General features: G+C 38.9%; 1 protein-coding gene across 1 annotated transcript in view; it reads left to right on the forward strand.

Moving 5' to 3' along the window:
* LOC126335832 (Down syndrome cell adhesion molecule-like protein Dscam2) overlaps positions 1 to 23,307 on the forward strand; it is a 313,257-nt gene that overhangs the window by 159,790 nt on the left and 130,160 nt on the right. Inside the window, exons 14-15 of the mRNA XM_049999299.1 lie at positions 13,791 to 13,930; positions 19,949 to 20,217. Of these exons, the coding sequence (XP_049855256.1) occupies positions 13,791 to 13,930; positions 19,949 to 20,217 (409 nt within the window). The remainder of the gene's footprint in view (positions 1 to 13,790; positions 13,931 to 19,948; positions 20,218 to 23,307) is intronic.

Genomic DNA, 23,307 nt, shown 5'->3' on the forward strand with positions numbered 1-23,307 from the left:
CATGCAGATAAAAGATGCATAGATATACTCAAAGATTATTTTTCACATTGTGAATTTCCAGTTTTGTAACAGATATCATTACACTTTATGACTTGCTTTTCTTGTTAGTTATTTTCATTATACTTGAATAGTTGGAAAATAATGAAGGTACTAAAATTTATGAAAACTGGGAGCACAGTGTAATCAAATGTAGGCTTGGTCATAACTTTATTACATGTTTTAGTAGCAACAGGTGCTGTAGTGCTATGTATGTAGCTAAGCAAGCCCAAAAAAAAGAAATGGAATTCCAAAATTAAACATCTTCCAGCCTTTCTGGAAACCATAAAGGAAAGCCATTGATGTAGAAAATTCAGAAAATTAAAGAGAATTTTAGTAAATCTAGTATGAGTGAAGTGTTAATTCTTTTGAAACCCCTGGGCAGGTTAAAATCGTGTGACAGATAGGAACAGAAATCTGGATCCCTGCCTTTTGCAGGCAATTAAGTTTTGAAAACAGGAGAGAGCCACAGGCAAAAGTCAAGCTATGAAGGCAGGTTGTTAGCCATGAATAGATGGCTCAGTCAGTAAGAAAATTGCTCCTAGGAGGCAATCTTCTATGTCTGAATCCCTATCAGACATGCAATTTTAATCTTTCAGCAGACTTCAAGTTCCATTATATTTATCACATCAAAATAATACTTGAATTCCTGAATACATTTGGTTTTTGTGAGTATCTTGTCTGTTCCATATATCTCATTAAAGACCAAGCATGCAAGATGATTTCTGGACAATATATACCTCAGGGCTCAATCCTTGATCTCTTTCTCTTGCTCATGTATATTAATGGCACTGCACAACCTGTTAATTCCAATATTATAAGCTAAGCAGATGACATGCCAGTTTTGTTCTATGATAAAGAATATAAGGAACTAGAATCTTTCACTGCTAGTAGGGCCACAGAATTAACAAAATACATAATTGTTCAGACTTCCACTGCTAGTTGTTGACAAACTGCCTATTGACTTCTGTCTCAGGTTCTTTGACAGATGTTTGTTTGATAATTTTTCTGATGTTTCATCAGCACAAGTGGCTGGCATTTTCAAAGCTTCACCCTCCATTGCTTGTGATGGACATGAGTAGAGCTTGCAACCACTGGTTCTATGTACATGATGCACAAATGTGCAAGGGCTTTTCCAAATTTATGCAGCATGGGAATCCAGGATCCACTCACATTGAGGCTTTCTTCTTTCATGTTGAAGCTATAGTCATGTTTGTGTACTTCTATGGCTTTCCTGAACAAGCAGGTGTAGTTCTTCTCTACAGTAAGAACACACACCTCATGCTCCACCAAAGCTGATTCTCCACCTGCCCCAACCAGCAATGCCACTTGTGTTAGGTGATCATGGTGTTGACTGATTGTCCAGTTATTCCAACTTTCCCACATGTACATGGTATACTGTATATTCCCAATATTGCAAATGGGTCCCATTTCTCCTTTGCCAATCTGAGACTCTCTTTGATCTTCTTTGTCAGTTTATGAATAGTCTTTATGCTGTGTTTGCACAATACACAGCCAATTCTGTCCATCACTCTAGGAATTTATAGCACAAAGGCTGAACCCGACAATTCTTTTTCTGGTGTGAAACTTTGCCAAGAGTTTGATTCTATGACAATTTATTATGTAAATGGTGAAATATCCATTGTTCCTTAGAACACTTTCCAGGTGTTGCATCTTGTGTCAGAAGTGCAGTAGCTCTCATATTTGTATTGCTCCTGGCATGAGCATATTAATCAAGCCTCTCGTCTGGCTTGGGTGGTGATTTGATAATTTGTGCAGGGATTGGTTTCTGATACACACTGAGTTCCAGGTATCCACCATTCTTCATGACCAGCACACCCAGAAAGGGTAGATGCTGATCCTTTTCTACCGCCACGGTAATCTTTATGTTGCCTTGGATGCTGTTCAGGTGTCTTAGGAAGTCACTGAGAGGTCTCTTACCATGGCTATAAACAACTAAGGTATTGTTCACATATCTGTACCATGCTTTAGGTTTACATGGTGCCAAGTCCAGTGCCTGTGCTTTGAAGTATTCCTTGAAGAACTCGGTCACCACTGGACTTAGTGTACTACCCATGATGGTGCCTTTCAGCTGTTCATTGGACAATTGCTATCAACTAAGTAGCAGCATAGATTGAGACAGCTGGAACAAGACTGACAGTGAATGACCTTTGCAGAATGACCTCAACCACTGCACTGCTTCACTCAGTGATTCTCTGGAGTATATCAGTTCCATTTGCCCACACATCATCACCAAGCTCTTTCGTGCAAGTCTTACCATGACCAGTTTGACAAGTAATGGGTATATCACAACTTACATGAGAAGTGTCACAGAATTAAACACTTAGCAAGTGACACATTGGAAAAAGAAGTGTTAGTACAGCCTTTCTGCCATACATTCCCAGACTGATGAATAGACTCAGCTGAATATCATACAACCACAGCATAAAGATTATTTATAAATCAACAAAGAAAATCAAAGAACGTCTGAGATTGGAAAAGTAGAAAATGGAACAACTTGCAATGTCAGGAATTTATTATATATCATGTACATGGGCAAAAGTCTGTGTTATAATAACTGGGCAATCTGTCAGTACCAGGATCACCTAACATAAGTGACATTCTAGGTTGGGCAGATGGAGAAATTGGCCATGGTTGAGCATGCATTGTGTTAGGCAAGCCACATTTTGCAATTCGCTGACACGGAAGTTCTTATTATAGAGTAGAGCTATCGCACCCACTTGTTCAGGAAAGCTATAAAAATACTAAACATCACAACAGCTTCATCAAGAAAGAAGAAAGCCTCAAGGTAAATGTATTCTGGATTCCCGTTCTGCAGTGAATGACCTTTGCAGACAGCAAGGTGAGAAACACAGTGGTAATTCCCATGGAAAAGCCCTTGGATGTTGGCATGCCAGGTACATATAATCTGCAGCTGCAAGCTAAACTCAAGTCCTTCACCAGCAATGTAGGGTGACGCTTTGACAATTCCAGCCAGTTGAGGTAGTAAAATGTCAGAAAAATTATCAAACATCAGCCAAAGAATGTGACACTGAAGCCAATAGGCAGTTGATCAACAAGAGGTCACATAAGCTGTAACAAGTTTGTATTATGCCTCTAAGAGAAAGATATCTGCAGATTGTACAGATGCATGGACCAACAACTGAAGAAGAAAGCTTGATTGATGTTCTCTCTTGCCTTTCTGTCATGGTAGCAGGATGAAGGAGCCACACCAAAGTTCTTGAAATGTAAGCACCATCACAACCATCAAAGCACATTGTATCTACTACAGAATAGAATGGGCTTTTCTTGATGAGCTAATTTATGCAACATGGAGATACCTGGTGAGAAGAGATGAGGAAGCTTCGGACGTTTTCTACCAACTAAGTAGCAACATGCATTGAGACAGCTGGGACTAGATTGACAGCATCACTCAGATGAGCATGCAGAATGAACTAAACAATTACAGTGAATGGTAGAAGAAAAAGTTTGTAAGATGCAGGGAAAAAATAGTTTGTAAAATGCAGGAAGCAGAGTGACAAGGCAGTTCCTGACATATCAGGCACAGTGATTAACCTCAGTGAATGACGACTGACCAAAGAGGAACAGTCTGTCCCTCAAAATGAGGAAATTTCACTATCGTCCTAGATCTATACCTATGGAGGATATCACTGTTAATAGTAAAGTGGCGATTTAGAACCTCATTTGAAAGGGCTGAGGAAATATGTACTGAAACTATCAGGATACTGCACTGAGCAAAACCCCCAACTTGCAAACCTAAGAAAGAAGAATTACAAGCTGTCAAGAGACTTAATACTGAAAAGAGTATATTCTACTGCCTGCCAATAAGGGAAATGCAGCCACCATAATCAAGACTGAAGATTATGAGCAGAAGACGCAGGATATACTAGATCTGACAATGTATCAAAAACTAAGCACAGATCTGATCCAGCAGATCACACAGAATGCAAATCAGTTTATGAAGACATCTTTTCTCTTGACAGACATACAGAGGAACCCATGAAACATGGAAGCTCTACCATTTCTTGTGGAATAATGTTCTGTTAAGACTGATTGTTAGTGCTCCTGGCTCACTCCCATATAAATTTGTGTAATGCTTTGCATCTCTATTCCAACCACACATGGGAAAGACTGACACAGGATATTTCATTCAGAAGCTGAAGAAACTAAAACTTGGACCAAATGACATCATAGTCATCTTTGATGTTGTTTCTTTGTTAACCAAAGTACCATTCAGTGATTCTCTGGAGTATATCAGTTCCATTTCCTCTGCAAGACATCACCAACAAGATCTTTCAGGTATGTCGCACCATAAGCTATTCCATGTGGAATGGCAAATTGTACAAACAGCTGGAAGGTATCACCATGAGAAATCTACTTTGTCCAGTGGTGATCAGCTTCTTCATGGAACATTTTGAACCACAGACTCTGGACTTGACATCTTGTATCTGTGGTACAGATACATCGACAATTCCTTTGTTTTGTGAAGCCATGGTGAGGAACAGCTCAGTGACTTCCTAAGACACTTTAACAGCCTCCATGTTGACATAAAATTTACCATGGAGGTAGGCAATGACCAACAGTTATCCTTTGTAGGTGTGATGATCATGAGGGATGGTGAAATCTTGGAACACAGGTTGCCTAGTAAACCAACCTACATGGAACAATACCTGCACAGACAACAAATCACCACCCAATCCAGAAAAGAGACATAATTAATATGCTCATAACATGAGCAAGGTGAATATGTGAGCTGCAGCATATCTATCAGCTGTGAAATGCAATACCTGAAAAGTATTCTGAGGAGTAATGGGTACTCCATCACTTACATAAGAATTTCCACAGAACTGAACACTTGGTGAGTGACACATCAAAATAGAAATGTCAGGTACAGCCATTCTGTTATACACTCCCAGACTATTGGACAGAATCAGCCATATACTGTCCAGTCACAGTGTAAAGACTATTTATAAACCAGCGAAGAAAATCAAAAAGTGTCTTGTATCAGCAAAGGAGATAAGGGATCCATTTGCAGTGTTGGGAATACACTGCAACTGTGGAAAAGTGTCTGTTGGAATGACTGTCAATCAATACCATGATCACCCAACATAAGTGGCATTGCATTGTGGAGGAGGTGAAGAAATCAGCCATGATGGAGCAATCACTATTTGAGACTAACCACATAGTGAAATTTGCTGACATGGAAGTTCTTGCTGTAGATAAGAGCATCGTGCCTGCCTCTTCAGGGAAGCTACAGAAATACACAAACATGCCAACAGCTTCAACAAGAAAGAAGAAAGCCTCAAGCTGAATGTCTTCTGGGTTCCTGTGCTATAGTGACTGATCTTTGCAGGTAGTAAGGAGAGAACCAAAGAGAACCACACATATAATCTGTGGCCACAAGTCTGACATCAGCCCACCACCAGCAGTGGAGTGTGAAGCTTTGACAATGCCAGCCACTCATGCTGATGAAATGTAAGAAAAATTATCAAGCAAACATCAGCCAAAGAAGAGGAGACAGAAGCTAAGAGTCAATTTGTCATTAACAAAATACTTTAAAAAATTAGGGTCCTGAGATGACTGTTGCCAATCTCAGTAATTGGCTTTTAAAACAGGCAGCTCTCAGCATACCATTGTAAATAGTGTATGGAACTTCTCAGCAATAGAAACTGACAGCTACAAATTTCTGGGTGTTTACATAGATGAAAATCTGTGGAGGAAAAACCACATTACTTGGTGTGTGGAGAAGTTAGTAGTGGCTTATATGTCCTTAGCCAGCTCTCAAAGATAGTTCTTAGCCAAAGATTAAAAATAGTTTACTATGGAACAATTTACCCTTTTTGTAACTACAGTATTGAATTGTGGGGCTGTGCAGCTGATGTCCACATAAAAAGAATATTGCTGTTAGAGAAACAAGCAGTAACACTTGTACATGGTATAGACTGTACAGAATCATGTTATGACGTGTTTGCACAGCACAAATATTTAACAATATATTCTTCATATTATTTTTAAATCATATTTTGTATGAGCCGATAAATGAAAGTATCAAGTGCAGTGATGTATATTATCACAACATCAGAAGAACATATAACTACTTTCAGAAAAAAGAATGACACATTGAATCCCATACATCAGTGGTTTGACTTGATTTAACAAACTATCAAATTATCTAAGGACATGTAAGGGAATTGATTTAAACCAAAATTAAAACTTTTTCTGATAGAAAAGTGTTTATATTCATTTAGTAAATTGTAAGACACTAGTTACATTAAAAACCAGTAGCATTTAAGCCATAAAGTTACATATATAAAATAGATATAAAATGTATAAAATAGATATAAGATGAAACAAATGAAGTATGTAACATATTTTGTAATCATAATTATTGTGATATTATTACTTCCAATATTTGCAGAAGCCATCATTGTGCTTGCTCCACACAAACAAGATGTAAATAAGTAAATAAAAAATATGTGACAGAAAGAAGCCGTAGGTGATGAGATGTCACACGACGAGCAATATAGTGGATTAGCTTGACAAATTGAGTTTAATCTCAATGTCAAAAAGAAAATTTATTGAAGTTGACCATTGGTTATTTTTGGTTATTTGTGCATGGCCTGCTGTAAATGCATTATTTGTCCCCAAGCAAAGGTTCATCAGGTCATAGACTGATTTGATCAGTGTTTTACTTGGTATTTTGATACTGGGGATAGAATGCCCTTGCATTCCTCTGACATGAAAAACGACTGTACCAGCAAGCTATGAGGAGAACCCATAGCTTTCCCCAGAATCCAAACCTTAGGAAAGTTTTTTTTCCAAATATAAATCTGTATTATAGATGAATGTCACATTAACTGTCAGAAATCTACGAATGCCTTGAAACATCTACATTATAGGCTCAGAAGAATAACAGTGTTGAATAAATCATGTGGATCTTGGATGCTGAACCAGTTAGAAAACTGAGAGTGGAGAGGGAAGTATAATTCCCTGTGGGTGCAATACCTCCTATCTAGTAACTCTTTCTTTTGCAAAACCTTCATAGAATGTCCACCATCAATCAATGGTGCAAGGACCAACATATATGCAAGAGTTTACTAAAGCTCAGAGGCTCTGAAAGAAGGTCCATTATGGTGCCATAAATAGTGAGAAAGATGAACAAAAATTTGTACCAAGGCCGGTATTCAATCTGGGTCTCCTGCTCATTAGGCAGATGCACTAACCATGACTCCACACTGCCACAGTGGCTTTGCACAACTCCATGGATTACCCTAGCATGCCCCCCTCCTAAATCCAAATCTTGTTCACCCCTCAACACAACTGGTATTTCCCCTAAATTTGAAAAGCATTGCAGAGTCTCTCAACTGTTCTGGAATAGTACCTCAGCATTGAATGAATTGGGGAATCCTGCCTGAAACCCAGGCATAGGTGGTTTAGTCAAATTAATCTACCATATATCATACCAAAGACTGTTTTGAATATCAAGACTTGAATCTGAGATTTGAAAAACATACCTGGAACCATAGAGTTTCACTTAATTAACTCATCTTTGCCTGGGTTTCAGGCAGGATCCCCCATTTTGTTCAGTGCTGATGCTGAGGTATTACTCCAATGCAGTTGGAGAGCATCAGAAATGCTGTTTGAGTGTAGGAGGAATACCAAGTGAAGCATAATTGGGATTTTGGGCTGAGGAGGGAGGCATGCTAGCATAGTCTGCACAGTTGTGCAAAGTCACTATGTCAAGGTGTCTGCCCCCGGTAGCTGAGTGGTCAGATCGACAAAATGTCAATCCTAAGGGCCTGGGTTCGATTCCCGATTGGGTTGGGACTGGGTGTTGTGTTGTCCTAATAATAAACTTCAACCCCATCGACGTGCAAGTTGCCGAAGAGGCATGAAATCGAAAGACTTGCACCTGGCGGACGGTCTACCCGATGGCAGGCTCTAGTCACATGACATATTTATCTACTATGTCAGTGGGATGGAGTGGTTAACACATCTACCTAGTGATCAGGAGACCTGGATTCAGATCCTGTCCTTGGTACAGATTTTCATTTTTGCTTCAATCTGAATACAATCATAGATGTTTGAGATTTGAGAAGGTCTGTGGAACCGTATAGTTCTATTTGAATGAGGGAATACAGTGAAAGAAAGGTTATTATGATGTCACAAAACTTAGGAAGGTGCCAAAAAGCAATAATTTACATGAGATTTGCCTAGTACTATTTATATATAGTGATGAGCTGATATGATAGGGGGAACCTAAGCAGAATTGTCCAAAGGAATACTAAATGGATTGAAAAATTCATAAACTATGTGAAGAAAATAAATGAAAATGTTTGAGAACTCTAAATGATGAAAGTAAAAACAGAGAAAACATGAGGCAGAAAATCATACCATTAACACATTTTTGGAGACTTACCATTGGAATTTGCTTGTAATGTAATATCTGACTTTTCCAAGCTTACAAGAGATAGTGTTAACTGCTGCAGCTTAGACATATATAGAAGCAGTAACACAACCTAGTGAAAGGACAACTATTTTAATTATGAGTACGTCTGCTGTTCATGTAGGCAAGGGGTACCAAAACAGATGAAATTCAACAGTGTAGTAGTTGTGGAAGATTTAGTCACAATAAGTGTGAGTGCACAATTAGACATTCCCAGGCAAAATGGGACCACCACAAATCTGTGCATAGGTACAGTTACAAGATAGGTATCATTACTTAATCATAGGATATTTGAAACAGATAATTTGCACCTCCTTAATGTAAATTATGTAACCATAGGAAGCAGAATAAACTCAGTTAGTCCAGAATTAATGGATTTCATAATAACTGGAAGCACTTTTCAAAACTCTTACCAGGAAGTGAAGAACTGGTCAAGTTGCCCTCTTTTGTATGATGGAGCACTCCCACATGACAAGGGATATCAAATAAACTGCGTAGACTGCTTAGTCATTTGGACTCTACTTCCTTGACATAGTGCAGCAGGAAACCAGGAAAATATTCTGTCTCATCATTACAAGTAAATTGTCAATAAACATGTTATCCATTGTAGAATCCTGGCTAGAAAAGGAGTAGCTGGACAAGGTGCTGTGCCTTATGTCATGGATCATATTATATGCCACAAGAAAGTGCAAGTACTTGGACCTCTCTTATAAAAATATGGATGGAGCTGGGACCTATTGTTTCCGTTATTATGTGCAGAATTCAAACTGTAAGTTACACTTATCATCCAATGCTAAGACCATTGCACAAGAGAGTACATGTTCCGGGTATCCCACAGATACAGTTGTGCTGAAGTGTGGATAACGGGTGCATCACAGTGTATGAATGAAATGGCCCAGCCACTGAAACATACTCCAAAGTTGAAGTGGACAAAACTTCTCTACTGACAGAAATTCACCATCAAAGTCTGGAGACATATGGGCCAACTGCAATGTCACAGCCAGCCACAGGGGAACTGTGCCAACAGCTGTCCAAGGCTACACAGACATGATGTTAATCATGGAGAAAGGCCATTGACAGTGTCCATAGGTGATAATGTTGATGTAGTCAAGGAACTAATATGCACAGTCTTAGATTTTCCAGTGACATGCAGTTGTTACTGAATGGCTCCTTGACCAAGGATCAGATTTCTGTCATCAAGGAACTGGACAACTGGTGGAATGCTCCAAGTTTTGGAAAGTGTCACTTTGTCCTTTTGAAAGTTTCATATTTACTACATGTACCACTCAGGGCAAAACTGACCAGCTCCTTAGCTACTACAAGTCACAGTTGAGTTCTGCATTCTAAGTGTTCCGAAGGAACTGCTATCCTGCTTTTGGCTGTATTTTATCATCATAGGTTTGTGGTTGACTTCTTGAAGATTGTGATTGTTCACCTGCTGTAGGAAAGAACAAAATTCTGAGGGCAGGTTAAGAACTTATTTGTGACTATCCAAAGTATTAGAAACTATTTTTTTCAGTTACACAGTGCCTGTAATTGTACCTTGGGTTGTGTTTTAAGTCTGGAAATAGATCAACAAAACATTTGATCACTTATTCCAGTGGGCAATAGAACAGAGATTAGCAGAATTACACAATTCAGAGAAAGAAATGCTAGATTTCACGTATGAAGTGTGTCGCTTTTGAAACTAAGTGAAATGGTGACATTTCCAAGTGTTTCTTAACAATGCTGTTTACCCACCATGTCTCACTGAAATGGCTGCTTGCCGTGTAAGATCTCTCATGTGTACTATTTAGGTGGATGCTGCATTTCACTCAATTTTGATTGTGACGTAACACCAATTCAAGAGAAAAAAGTAAAGGAAAAAGACATGCTTGATGCTTCAAATTTGTGTACCTGTCTGTAGTAAACTGCTCATCACCTCCCACAAGACTGATCAGCTGTGAAAAAACTTGTAATAGTGTAGAAACACTGTTGATGGTCAGAACCTGTTACTGATATACCATGAATAATAGTTCACCACTATTGCTATTAGTCTTATTTCTCTATTGTCATGCAAGTGTACTGGCCTGGTATAATAAGCTTCAACACAACAACTCATTTACAAAGTATATACATGATGATATTTCCGTGTAAGAATGGCAAAATGCACAGGGCTCAAAACCAGAATGTCAGCAGTTTCGGTTGCAAGTGCAATTTTTCAATGACAAAGGTGTTTTGCATGCACAAACTTGAGGAAGCTAACATAATGTGATGCAATACACATAGTGTATGATACAGTTTTATGACTTTCTGTCAGTACTATGTGGAAAGGGCGTAAGTGTGCCACCCACCGCATAGTAGCCACCTACTATTGGTGGAAACATGCTAAGCTAGATGTATCACTTAGAGACCGTGTACTATGTGCACAACAGGCAGATCTTTCTCATAGTGAGCACTGTTGCCTGAGACCATTCTCCCTTTCCAGATGGTAGGGGTAGACATTTACTCTCTTTCTGACCCAACACCTGGACATTAGTATTGCATCCTTACTGGTATTAACATTTCTGTTGCTATTTGGTAATGTAGTTATCCAAGATCAGTATGTCAAAACCATGGCACACAAAAATAGTGTCACATTGGCTGTTTAAGTTCAGCAAGCCACACATCCTCTTCACCAACCACTTCACCAACCAGGGCAACAATTTCATGTCCAATTAACAACCCTGTTGTGTCTGCTCAGTAAATCAGTCATCAATCCAAAGATTATTTTGAACATTACACTGCTTTACTAGGCATGATTCTGTTGTAGATGGTATGCTTTTGCCTTCCTCTGACCTTTGAACTGACTTAGCCAGCTAGTTACAGGGGAAACTAGAGTTAAGCATGGATTCCGAACCATGGAGCAATTCAGCATTTTTCACATCAAATTTATGAACATACAAAAGTTACAAACGCATGCCCTGCTATAAATGGATGTACAAAAAAGTATGTAAGACAGTAGGTAAAGTACTGTGTTACTACATGAATACCCAACATAATAACTGGGATGAGTGGTGGTTACATGAAATTTAAAGGTTTATGAGAATACAAGACTGTTTTTACATGTGACATCTTGATTCATATGGCTGCTCTCCCCCTTCAAATTAGATAAGCCAGAAACACTTTAGGATTAAAGTAAACCACTCACAAAGAAACAGAAGTGTCCAGCTGTCGGCAGGTACACAAAAAAGGAGGAAAACCTCCTAGCTTTTGCAGTTATTCTTTGATTAGCTAGAGTAGAATACATAAACACACACACACACACACACACACACACATACACACACACACACACACACACACACACACACAAATGCATACACATGCCTGTGCCCCTAAGTTGTGCAGCCTAGCCAGCAACATGTAGTGGCATGGGTGTGTGTATGCTTATATGTGGGAACATGTGTGTGTTTGTGTATATTACTCTAGCTCATCAAAGGATAATTCTGAAAGCTACTAAGTTTACCCTCTTTTGTGTGTGCCTATCAACAACTCAACATTTCTGCCTTTTGGTGAGTGGCCTCCTTTAATCCTTATGTTCTTACATTCTACAAGAACTCTCCTACACATTTGCAAATCTGTGAAAAGTTTAAAGAATTGTTTTACACTATCACTTCATCAATTAGACTCCCTTACAGCAAAATATGATGTACCTGAAATAATGTACAAGTTGTATGTGAACTGTTTGCTGACTGAAGGAATGAATCAAAGTTCTTACTGAATTACTTGTAGAATGTGCATACCTAGTACTTCTGACTCATTGGCTGAACCACTATACTCCAAAGCAAATGTCACTTTATGACTTTCAGATGGCAAAGGTTGTACATTTTGTACTGTTTTGTTTTCCAAACATGTATCAAGTCAATTTCTGTGTCAAGGTGTCATCTCAATTTCTTTTCATCTGATGAATAAATTAATCATAACTGGTGCTAGGAAGCTGAGAAATAACAGTAACCCCAACTTTTTTTGTGACATATGAAAATGATGCAGTGATATTGAAGTAATTTCACTGTAATGCCACACAGAACTGGAAGACATTTGAGGGGCTCAAACTATATTATGCAATACCTGTGTCAAATCATGTCATTATAAATAGTACTGAAGAGGTACTAAGCTTTAATATACTGTCAACATTAAAATAATGCATAATTCTGCTTGAATGATTTTTTCCTGAGATCAGCTACACATTCTGATAATAAAAAGATGAAAGTGACTGGTTTGGAAAGTTTTACTGCCTTTCATAAGTTTATTGTTATTATTGTTTTTGCTATGTCAGAATTTTTCAAATGCTTTTCCACATATTATGAAACAGCTTCTCTATGCTATCTTTCTCACCCTTTTCCTCAAGCCAATATTCAATCTGCTCATCGTTGTTTGACTTATTTAGCCTGTAAAAGTCACTTATTGCATAAAAGCAATATACAAATGACATATTAGTTAATCATGAAATAATCAATTGATAGGTAAAAAATCTGCTCACCAAATGGCAGCAGGAGAATATGCACATAAAAGAAGGTTACCGGTATACTTATGCAAACTTTCAGAGCCAGTGCCTCCTTCTTCCAGCAGAAGGTCTGAAGGAAAAGGAAAAGGGACGAAGGTGAAGGACTGAAGAGGTTTAGGAAATAGGGTAAATTTCATAAAAGTCAACCTTACCATCTGCTAAGTCTCCCCAGCCCCATGGTTCTGGGTGACTCTTCTGAAATCTACCCCGTTTCATAAACTTCTCCAGTCCTTTTCTTACAGCCCTCTTCCTTTCCCATCAACCCTTCTGCCAGAAGAAGGAGCCACTAACTCCAAAAGTTTGCATAAGTATAACCTTCGTTTATGTGTGTGTTCTCCTTCTGCTGCTAAGTGAGTAGTTTTTATTATATGTCAAGTTACAATATATTAGTTAATCAGAGATAAAAAAAACTGCAGGCAGGTAGTCATACACTTCATATACTGTGAAAAATAATGTTTTGTACTTCTGTAGTTGGCAGCACATATAACATGTGTTACCTGTCTCTGTCACATGGTTCTGAGTAAAATACAGAACTTCAGCTGAATGATGTGGAGCAATATACAATTAATGTTATGAAATTTGCTGTATCAGTCTGGCTGTTTGAACAATGAGAAAAAAATGAAATACTTGTATGTATAGGTGTCAGAAATTAATCCAAAAAAGTGCTCTGGGTTCATTATTCATCACTCTTGACCTGCCTTTGTTTGTACAATTTTTAAACTTGCTACTGTAAAGCTCAAAGATTCCTTTGCTCTATTTCAGTGCCTGGTGCCCCAGATGATATAAAAGCACTGGTGATGGACTCCAGAACTCTCCTCATCTCTTGGCGGCCACCCAGATTTCCTAATGGTGTGATAATCAACTATAAAGTCTACATACAGTCCCTGGATGGTGCTAGCTTGGTTAGTTATAATGACAGGTTTTTATTGTTGTATGTAAAAATGCATTTGAAAATATAAATTGTCATTTACAAAGCTCCTGGTAGTGATGAAGTCATCTGATCAGATCATATAAAATTTGTATTTCAGAATCCACCGACACGTCACCCCCCACCCACCCAAACACACAAATCATTCTCAAGGCAGACTGTGAATGGTATTAATCACATCTAAACCTGCTGATCTCAAGAACATCATGCATGTTCCATGGACATTAACATTGTAATCCTTATGTAGACCAAAAAATGAACAATATTGGTCTGTAACATTGACATACATGAGATATGCCACCCACCGCTGCGTTACTGTAGATTTAAATGTTATTGTCTAGTTAACCTCGCTGATAATTTGGCGTGAGAATTGTGGGTGTTTCTGTTCCAAAAATAGCAATAATGAGTCATATAATTACTTGGCTAAATTGCAGGCAACCTTTATAAGCATCATGATGATTCAGGAGTGTAGGCAGTCATCATTTTCTACAACACATAACATTTTTTTCTGGGTACCTTCCAGACATTTTTGGGTGAGCCATTGAAGACTGATTGTGGCTGTCCACATCATACAAAATATTAGTATGCTGTATGTGTGCTCCGCCACACACCGTTGGATGGCTTGCAGAGTATAAATGTAGATGTAGATGTGTTTTTTGACATGATTGTAAGTGCAATACCAGCCATACTGCCAGTAGGCAGTGCCCTTGATGCACAAAATTCAAATATCACACGTCCTAATGGGGTGTGTCCTGCCATGACTCTCTGTGTACGGTGTCATCTTTGCTGAGAGGAAATTGTGGAAATAATGGGATCTATGTGCTACCCAATTGATAGCCACTGTCCTTGCCCTAGGTGTGGATACCTCTTGGCAATTAAAGTACTCTGGAGAGTTACTGAATAATTCAGTATTAGTGCTGGAGAACACTGTGACTTTGTCAGACTGACGGGCACTCTATACAGACTGTTCTCTCAGTGCATGCACACACCATCAGCGCACTCACAGTTGGCATTACATGTCATTGTATAGAGAACAGAGTCCACTTCACATTACGAATATAGGCATGCCACAGCAGTCCTTAAATCTGGTGCTGTTTTTTAGCCATGCGAACTGGTTTTGGTGGAGGCATACTTCTGTGTCACATCAAGGGACATGACTTTAATGGACATCTGCATAATTCTGTTGATTGCTCCAAACACTTAAACTTGGAATTTCCAGAGCATACTGCCTATTTTGAATGACACTTTTCCAACTGAATGAAGAAGAGCTCTGAATTTTGTTGGTGTTCGATCCTCCTTACCTCATTCCTGGTTTTTCTTCTTCTTCTTCTTCTTTTAACATATAATGACCTGTTGATCTGCTAGCCAGAGTATGAATTTTCCTTGAAGAGTGCTTTTAAATGGGTGAGCTCCTAGGCAAAATCTCAGGGTAAAAAATTGTGTGTGCCAAATGTGCAAGTGTCCTAAGTGTATTCATGTTTTGTGACAGTTGAAGGACACTTGAAGACTGTAATTTTAAACCCACATGAGCAGGCATATCGTAAACTGAGCAACCTATTCTGTCTAACCAGAACATCCAAGAACAACTGGCGACTAACCATATTTTTGCCTGTTTCCATGGTGTACTACCTATTCCTATGAATGAATTTATTAACCAGGCTGGTGACCATCAGTTGAATAATGCAAAGAACCCACTATTTCCATGATTTGCTCTCAGCATAAATGACAGAGTACAATGATGGACATAGTGAACAGCAACTCTACGTACAGCTGAATTTCACATGTCTGCCATCAAGGGCATGCCTGCTGCCCATGTGGTCAGTCTTGTAGTCACAATCTACATCTGCATCTTCACCAATACTCCACAAGCCACCTGAGGGTGTGTGGCAAGGGTATTTCTGGTACCATTATCTGCCCCCCTCCCCTGTTCCACTCAAGAAAGGTATGTTGGCAAAATGACTGTCAGTAACCCTTTGTATTAGCTCTAATTTCACAAATTTTCTCATTGTGGTCATTTCATGAGACGCCTGTGATAGGAAGTAATATCTTGTCCAATTCTTCTCAGAAAGTACCCTCGCAAAATTTCAGGAGTCATGTCAGTCTTTGGCAGATCACATGAATATGCCTTACAGTTGCCCAGAAGAAATAAACTCCTTCTTAGAAAACAACAACCAGCTGCACTCTCAAAACTTCATCAAGCATTTGATATACCAGAATAATTTTAATATTCACTTTATAACCATTTCATACAGTATTATAAACACAAAATCAAATAGGGGTAATGCAGGAGTAGGTTTAATAATGAATAGGAAAATAGGAATGCGGGTAAGCTACTACAAACAGCATAGTGAACGCATTATTGTGGCCAAGATAGATACGAAGCCCACACCTACTATGGTAGTACAAGTTTATATGGCAACTATCTCTGCAGATGACAAAGAAATTGAAGATACATATGATGAAATAAAAGAAATTATTCAGATAATGAAGGGAGACGAAAATTCAATAGTCATGGGTGACTGGAATTCGAGTGTAGGAAAAGGGCGAGAAGGAAACGTAGTAGGTGAATATGGACTGGGGCTAAGAAATGAAAGAGGAAGCCACCTGGTAGAATTTTGCACAGAGCACAACTTAGTCATAGCTAACACTTGGTTTCAGAATCATGAAAGGAGGTTGTATACATGGAAGAACCCTGGAGATACTACAAGGTATCAGATAGATTATATAATGGTAAGACAGAGATTTAGGAACCAGGTTTTAAATTGTAAGACATTTCCAGAGGCAGATGTGGACTCTGACCACAATCTATTGGTTATGAACTGTAGATTAAAACTGAAGAAACTGCAAAAGGGTGGGAATTTAAGGAGATGGGACCTGGATAAACTGAAGAAACCAGAGGTTGTACAGAGTTTCAGGGAGAGTATAAGGGAACAATTGACAGAAACAGGGGAAAGAAATACAGTAGAAAAAAAATGGGTAGCTTTGAGGGATGAAGTAGTGAAGGCAGCAGAGGATCAAGTAGGTAAAAAGACGAGGGCTAGTAGAAATCCTTGGGTAACAGAAGAAATATTGAATTTAATTGATGAAAGGAGAAAATATAAAAATGCAGTAAATGAAGCAGGCAAAAAGGAATACAAACGTCTCAAAAATGAGATCGACAGGAAGTGCAAAATGGCTAAGCAGGGATGGCTAGAAGGCAAATGTAAGGATGTAGAGGCTTATCTCACTAGGGGTAAGATATATACTGCCTACAGGAAAATTAAAGAGACCTTTGGAGAAAAGAGAACCACTTGTATGAATATCAAGAGTTCAGATGGAAACCCAGTTCTAAGCAACAAAGGGAAAGCAGAAAGGTGGAAGGAGTATAAAGAGGGTCTATACAAGGGCGATGTACTTCAGGACAATATTATGGAAATGGAAGAGGATGTAGATGAAGATGAAATGGGAGATACGATATTGCGTGAAGAGTTTGACAGAGCACTGAAAGACCTGAGTCAAAACAAGGCCCCCAGAGTAGACAACATTTCATTGGAGCTACTAACTGCCTTGGGAGAGCCAGTCCTGACAAAACTGTACCATCTGGTGAGCAAGATGTATGAAACAGGCGAAATACCCTCAGACTTCAAGAAGAATATAATAATTCCAATCCCAAAGAAAGCAGGCATTGACAGATGTGAAAATTACCGAACAGTCAGTTTAATAAGCCACAGCTGCAAAATACTAACTCGAATTCTTTACAGATGAATGGAAAAACTAGTGGAAGCCGACCTCGGGAAAGATCAGCTTGGATTCCTTAGAAATACTGGAACACGTGAGGCAATACTGACCTTACGACTTATCTTCGAAGAAAGATTAAGGAAAGACAAACCTACATTTCTAGCAATTGTAGACTTAGAGAAAGCTTTTCACAATGTTGACCGGAATACTCTCTTTCAAATTCTGAAGGTGGCAGGGGTAAAATACAGGGAGCGAAAGGCTATTTACAATTTGTACAGAAACCAGATGGCAGTTATAAGAGTCGAGGGACATGAAAGGGAAGCAGTGTTTGGAAAGGGAGTGAGACAGGGTTATAGTCTCTCCCCGATGTTATTCAATCTGTATATTGAGCAAGCAGTAAAGGAAACAAAAGAAAAATTCAGAGTAGGTATTAAAATCCATGGAGAAGAAATAAAAACTTTGAGGTTCGCCGATGACATTGTAATTCTGTCAGAGACAGCAAAGGACTTGGAAGAGCAGTTGAACGGAATGGACAGTGTCTTGAAAGGAGGATATAAGATGAACATCAACAAAAGCAAAACGAGAATAATGGAATGAAGTCGAATTAAGTCGGGTGATGCTGAGGAAATTAGATTAGGAAATGAGACCCTTAAAGTAGAAAAGGAGTTTTGCTACTTGGGGAGCAAAATAACTGATGATGGTCGAAGTAGTGAGGATATAAAATGTAGACTGGCAATGGCAAGGAAAGCGTTTCTGAAGAAGAGAAATTTGTTAACATCGAGTATAGATTTAAGTGTCAGGAAGTCATTTCTGAAAGTATTTGTATGGAGTGTAGCCATGTATGGAAGTGAAACATGGACGATAAATAGTTTGGACAAGAAGAGAATAGAAGCTTTCGGAATGTGGTGCTACAGAAGAATGCTGAAGATTAGATGGGTAGATCACATAACTCATGAGGAAGTATTGAATAGGACTGGGGAGAAGAGAAGTTTGTGGCACAACTTGACCAGAAGAAGGGATCGGTTGGTAGGACATGTTCTGAGGCATCAAGGGATCACCAATTTAGTATTGGAGGGCAGTGTGGAGGGTAAAAATCGTAGCAGTAGGTACTGGGACATGAAGAAGCTTACACAGGATAGAGTAGCATGGAGAGATGCATCAAACCAGTCTCAGGACTGAAGACAACAACAACAACAACAACAACAACAACAGTGTAAGCAGTGCACACTGCAGATAAATAGTTGATTTTTGAAAACAAGGAAATAGAGAGACATTTTATTACATGCTGTTTTTTCCCTGGATACCTCTGACTAAAATAAAAGAAACATATATTAATAATAGCAAAATAAGAAATATCATTTGTTGCACATGTAGTGATCATTTGTTGACCACATAACCAATTTTAGGAAAGTATCCTAAGGAAAATTTAGAAAAGCCTTTGAAATGAAGTGCAATAATTCCTAGTAATTACTATGTTCAATCACTTTTGCACAAATTAAGACACAAGTTGTGAATTGAAGAATTAAGACAAAAGTGGAGTACCCAGCTAGGTCGTTAATTCTGATCCTTGCCATTTTGCTTGTGCTTCACTATTTCCCTTGAGTTAAGAATGAAGTTTCTGTCCCTCAGTAACACATACTACACCTTTCCAAAATTTTGTTTTTCCTTTTAGTATCAGAGAAAATACTCGCTTACTTCTAAAGCTTGAGCCTGAAACTGTTTATTTTTGTGATTCTAATTAATCCTGGCTTATATAACCAGTATGTTTTATGTTAATGCTGAGTGTAAAATATTTTATTGCCATGGAAAGTCTGTGAATCATACATTTTATTGTTCATAATACAAATACAAATACTTGAAATGAAAATACATGTGAAAGAAAGTATTAACTGCAACGGTAATTCTTAACAGCAGCAGATTAAAACTATGGTTACAAGGAAAACTTCCCTTATTATCTAACTAGACTGCATTTATGAAATAGAGTTCTGTACAAATTATAGTATCTCAGGGTTTATTTTATTCTGAGTAGAGGTCCAATATGAAGTAACTGTGACATTAAAATGGTTTATTGTCTATATAATTATTTATCCATCTCAGGAATTATCATTCTATTTTGGCATTTCTTTAATCATTGTAGCATTCTGCATAATTTATTTTAAAATCTTGAGTGTAGAAACTGTGATCGGCATACTTGCTTTGGTGCTGTGAAGACTTGTTATATTGTTAATTTTTAATTATATTCAGAGAAATACAATGTGACAATAAATCTCTACAGCCAATGGAGCAGTTTGAAGTGCCACCAAGTCAGACACATTACACTTTATCACATCTGTCACCACAACGGCGCTATGAAATGAAAGTTTCAGCGGCAACAGCTGCAGGTGAAGGTGTGCCAAGCACAAGTGTTGTCCAAGCACCATCAACACACACACCTGCAAGAATTGCATCATTTGGCCATAAAATGAAGGTTGCACGTGGGGAGGAACTACAGTTACCCTGCATTGCTGTTGGTCAGCCTCCTCCACGCCGAGAGTGGTTCCATGGGTAGGTCTCTACAAATAAAGTTTTAAGCAATGTCTTGTTGTTCATTATTACTTTCATTATGAAAAAAAATCTTCAAAATATGACTACCCTATGAATAAACAAACTTGATAAATTCACTGCCTGAAGTTTCAAAACAAGCTTCTAGGTACATTATTACTTGTGATTGTGACAAAGAGGTCACATTCATTCCTCAAAAGCTGATTACTCTTTAAATATGCAGACTCCATAAACCTATCAACTGAAGTTCCAGCACAAGTTTTTAGGTACTTTACAATGTCTTGCCTCCAGTTTATTAAAAAAAATATCTTAATTATGCTTACCTTGGGAAGAATATGTTAACAAAGTTTATGACAAGATGTCACAGATTTCTTATCTCCTGCTGATTCTGAGAATACAGTTAGTATCAGTTATCTCTGTATAACATATTTGAGGCCCTCCCAGTCACATATTTCAAATAGGTTACTCATTTTGACACAATCTTCCTTTGTCACCAACATTACATAAATCCAAAACTAAATTGTCTGTATAGCAAGGTAAGACTAGCCCTAGGTCATTCTCCCGTTACCAAGTCCAGAGTATTAACACTTTTGAGTATTTATGTTTATGTCTCTGTTATCTGCATCAGAAACAGTGTGACACAATTCATGTGCAGGGAGGGAATTCACCAGCACATCACCAGAAATAATGCAAATTCTGACATCCAAGACACAGGCTAGGAAAAATTGGAAAATTTTAGAGGTATAATTCTTTCAGAATCTTTAATGCATTAAGGTTCTCTATTCAGTCAATTCCATTTTAAAATTTTTAGATTGAAGACCAAATAAAAGGTCAAATTTGATGATGACTTGCTTAAGCATACAAGCATAGGATCTCAATGATACAGTCATGACCTAATTAAATTGTCAGATAATGTGATTGATTGATGACAAGTTTCTGGGTTCCTGCATGACTAGTTCACTTCTTACACAACTATACTAGTTGTCTTATTTACTGTATTTTACAGACTATAAGAGAGACATTTTTCTTCAAAAAAATTAGCTTCAAAAGTGAAGTGTGTCTTATACTCAAAATGTTTAGTGTTTAAAATTCCCACCAGTCTTAAAAATGGCCTTATATTTAAGGCCATGGGTAACTTATCTCTGTCTGGCAGCAATGGATTCAACTGGCAGCAGCAGTGCATCAATATGATCAGTAAAAGTTGCAGGGATTCAGCCCCAACATCACAATCCCAGAATACTGTCTAGTGCAAGTGTCTATCTAAATTTTAAGTTACCTCATTGTGGTCATGTCAGTGATACATATCTTGATACATGATATTTCCTGGGTAACAAATAAAAAGAATTTTTTCAATATATATATATATATATATATATATATATATATATTTTTTTTTTTTTTTCCTCGCTGATTTACCAAAGTCTTTATTAGCCAGTTCAGCCATATGGTAGGTGCGAAAAGCAATAATGTCTCTGTCCACAAAACTTATATGGTACTCCTGTACCCCCATGAACAATGGCTACGGTAAACCATCCGTTACCATGACCAAATGAATCATTTATATCTAAACTACAATTAAGTCTGCAACTGACGAAAACAGCTGGGCCGTCCAGCAGGGCTTGGGCAGTGACAGACTTGACTGGAATACGATTCTTCTTGTCTCCAGCTGTTGTAGCAAATTCGATGTTCTCGATGGTTTTGTACACTGTCTGTTTAGAACGGCGGCGGTATCTTCTGTACGGCAGACAGTATGTGGCTGAAGGACTGCGTCAGCTTTCAGACAACTCTACATACAAAGTTTGCCAAGGTAATCCCATTCCTGATGTCCAGGCAGAGCTTCAAGGAATCCTCAGAACCTTAGGCCCCCTACAAAACCTTTCACCTGACTCCATCAAACTCCTGACCCCACCGACACCTCACACTCCTAACTTCTACCTACTTCCTAAAATTCACAAACCCAAACATCCTGGCCGCCCCATTGTAGCTGGTTACCAAGCCCCCACAGAACGTATCTCTGCCTACGTAGATCAACACCTTCAACCTATTACATGCAGTCTCCCACCATTCATCAAAGACACCAACCACTATCTCGAACGCCTGGAATCTGTACCCAGTTTGTTACCCCCAGAAACCATCCTTGTAACCATTGATGCCACTTCCCTATACACAAATATCCCGCACGTCCAGGGCCTCGCTGCAATGGAGCACTTCCTTTCACACCGATCACGTGCCACTCTACCCAAAACCTCTTTCCTTGTCACCTTAGCCAGCTTCATCCTGACCCACAGTTTCTTCACTTTTGAAGGCCAGACATATCAACAATTAAAGGGAACAGCCATGGGTACCAGGATGGCCCCCTCGTATGCCAACCTATTTATGGGTCGCTTAGAGGAAGCCTTCTTGGTTAACCAAGCCTGCCAACCCAAAGTTTGGTACAGATTTATTGATGACATCTTCATGATCTGGACTCACAGTGAAGAACAACTCCAGAATTTCCTCTCCAACCTCAACTCCTTTGGTTCCATCAGATTCACCTGGTCCTACTCCAAATCCCATGCCACTCCCCTTGACGTTCACCTCCATCTGTCCAATGGCCAGCTTCATACATCCGTCCACATCAAACCCACCAACAAGCAACAGTACCTCCATTATGACAGCTGCCACCCATTCCATATCAAACGGTCCCTTCCCTACAGCCTAGGCCTTTGTGGCAAATGAATCTGCTCCAGTCCTGAATCCCTGGACCATTACACCAACAACCTGAAAACAGCTTTCGCATCCCACAACTACCCTCCCGACCTGGTACAGAAGCAGATAACCAGAGCCACTTCCTCATCCCCTCAAACCCAGAACCTCTCACAGAAGAACCCCAAAAGTGCCCCACTTGTGACAGGATACTTCCCGGGACTGGATCAGACTCTGAATGTGGCTCTCCAGCAGGGATACGACTTCCTAAAATCCTGCCCCGAAATGAGATCCACCCTTCATGAAATCCTCCCCACTCCACCAAGAGTGTCTTTCTGCCATCCACCTAACCTTAGTAACCTCTTGGTTCATTCCTATGAAATCCCCAAACCACCTTCCCTACCCTCT

This window comes from Schistocerca gregaria, chromosome 2 (assembly GCF_023897955.1).
Source record: "Schistocerca gregaria isolate iqSchGreg1 chromosome 2, iqSchGreg1.2, whole genome shotgun sequence".
NCBI classification, from domain to species: domain Eukaryota; kingdom Metazoa; phylum Arthropoda; class Insecta; order Orthoptera; family Acrididae; genus Schistocerca; species Schistocerca gregaria.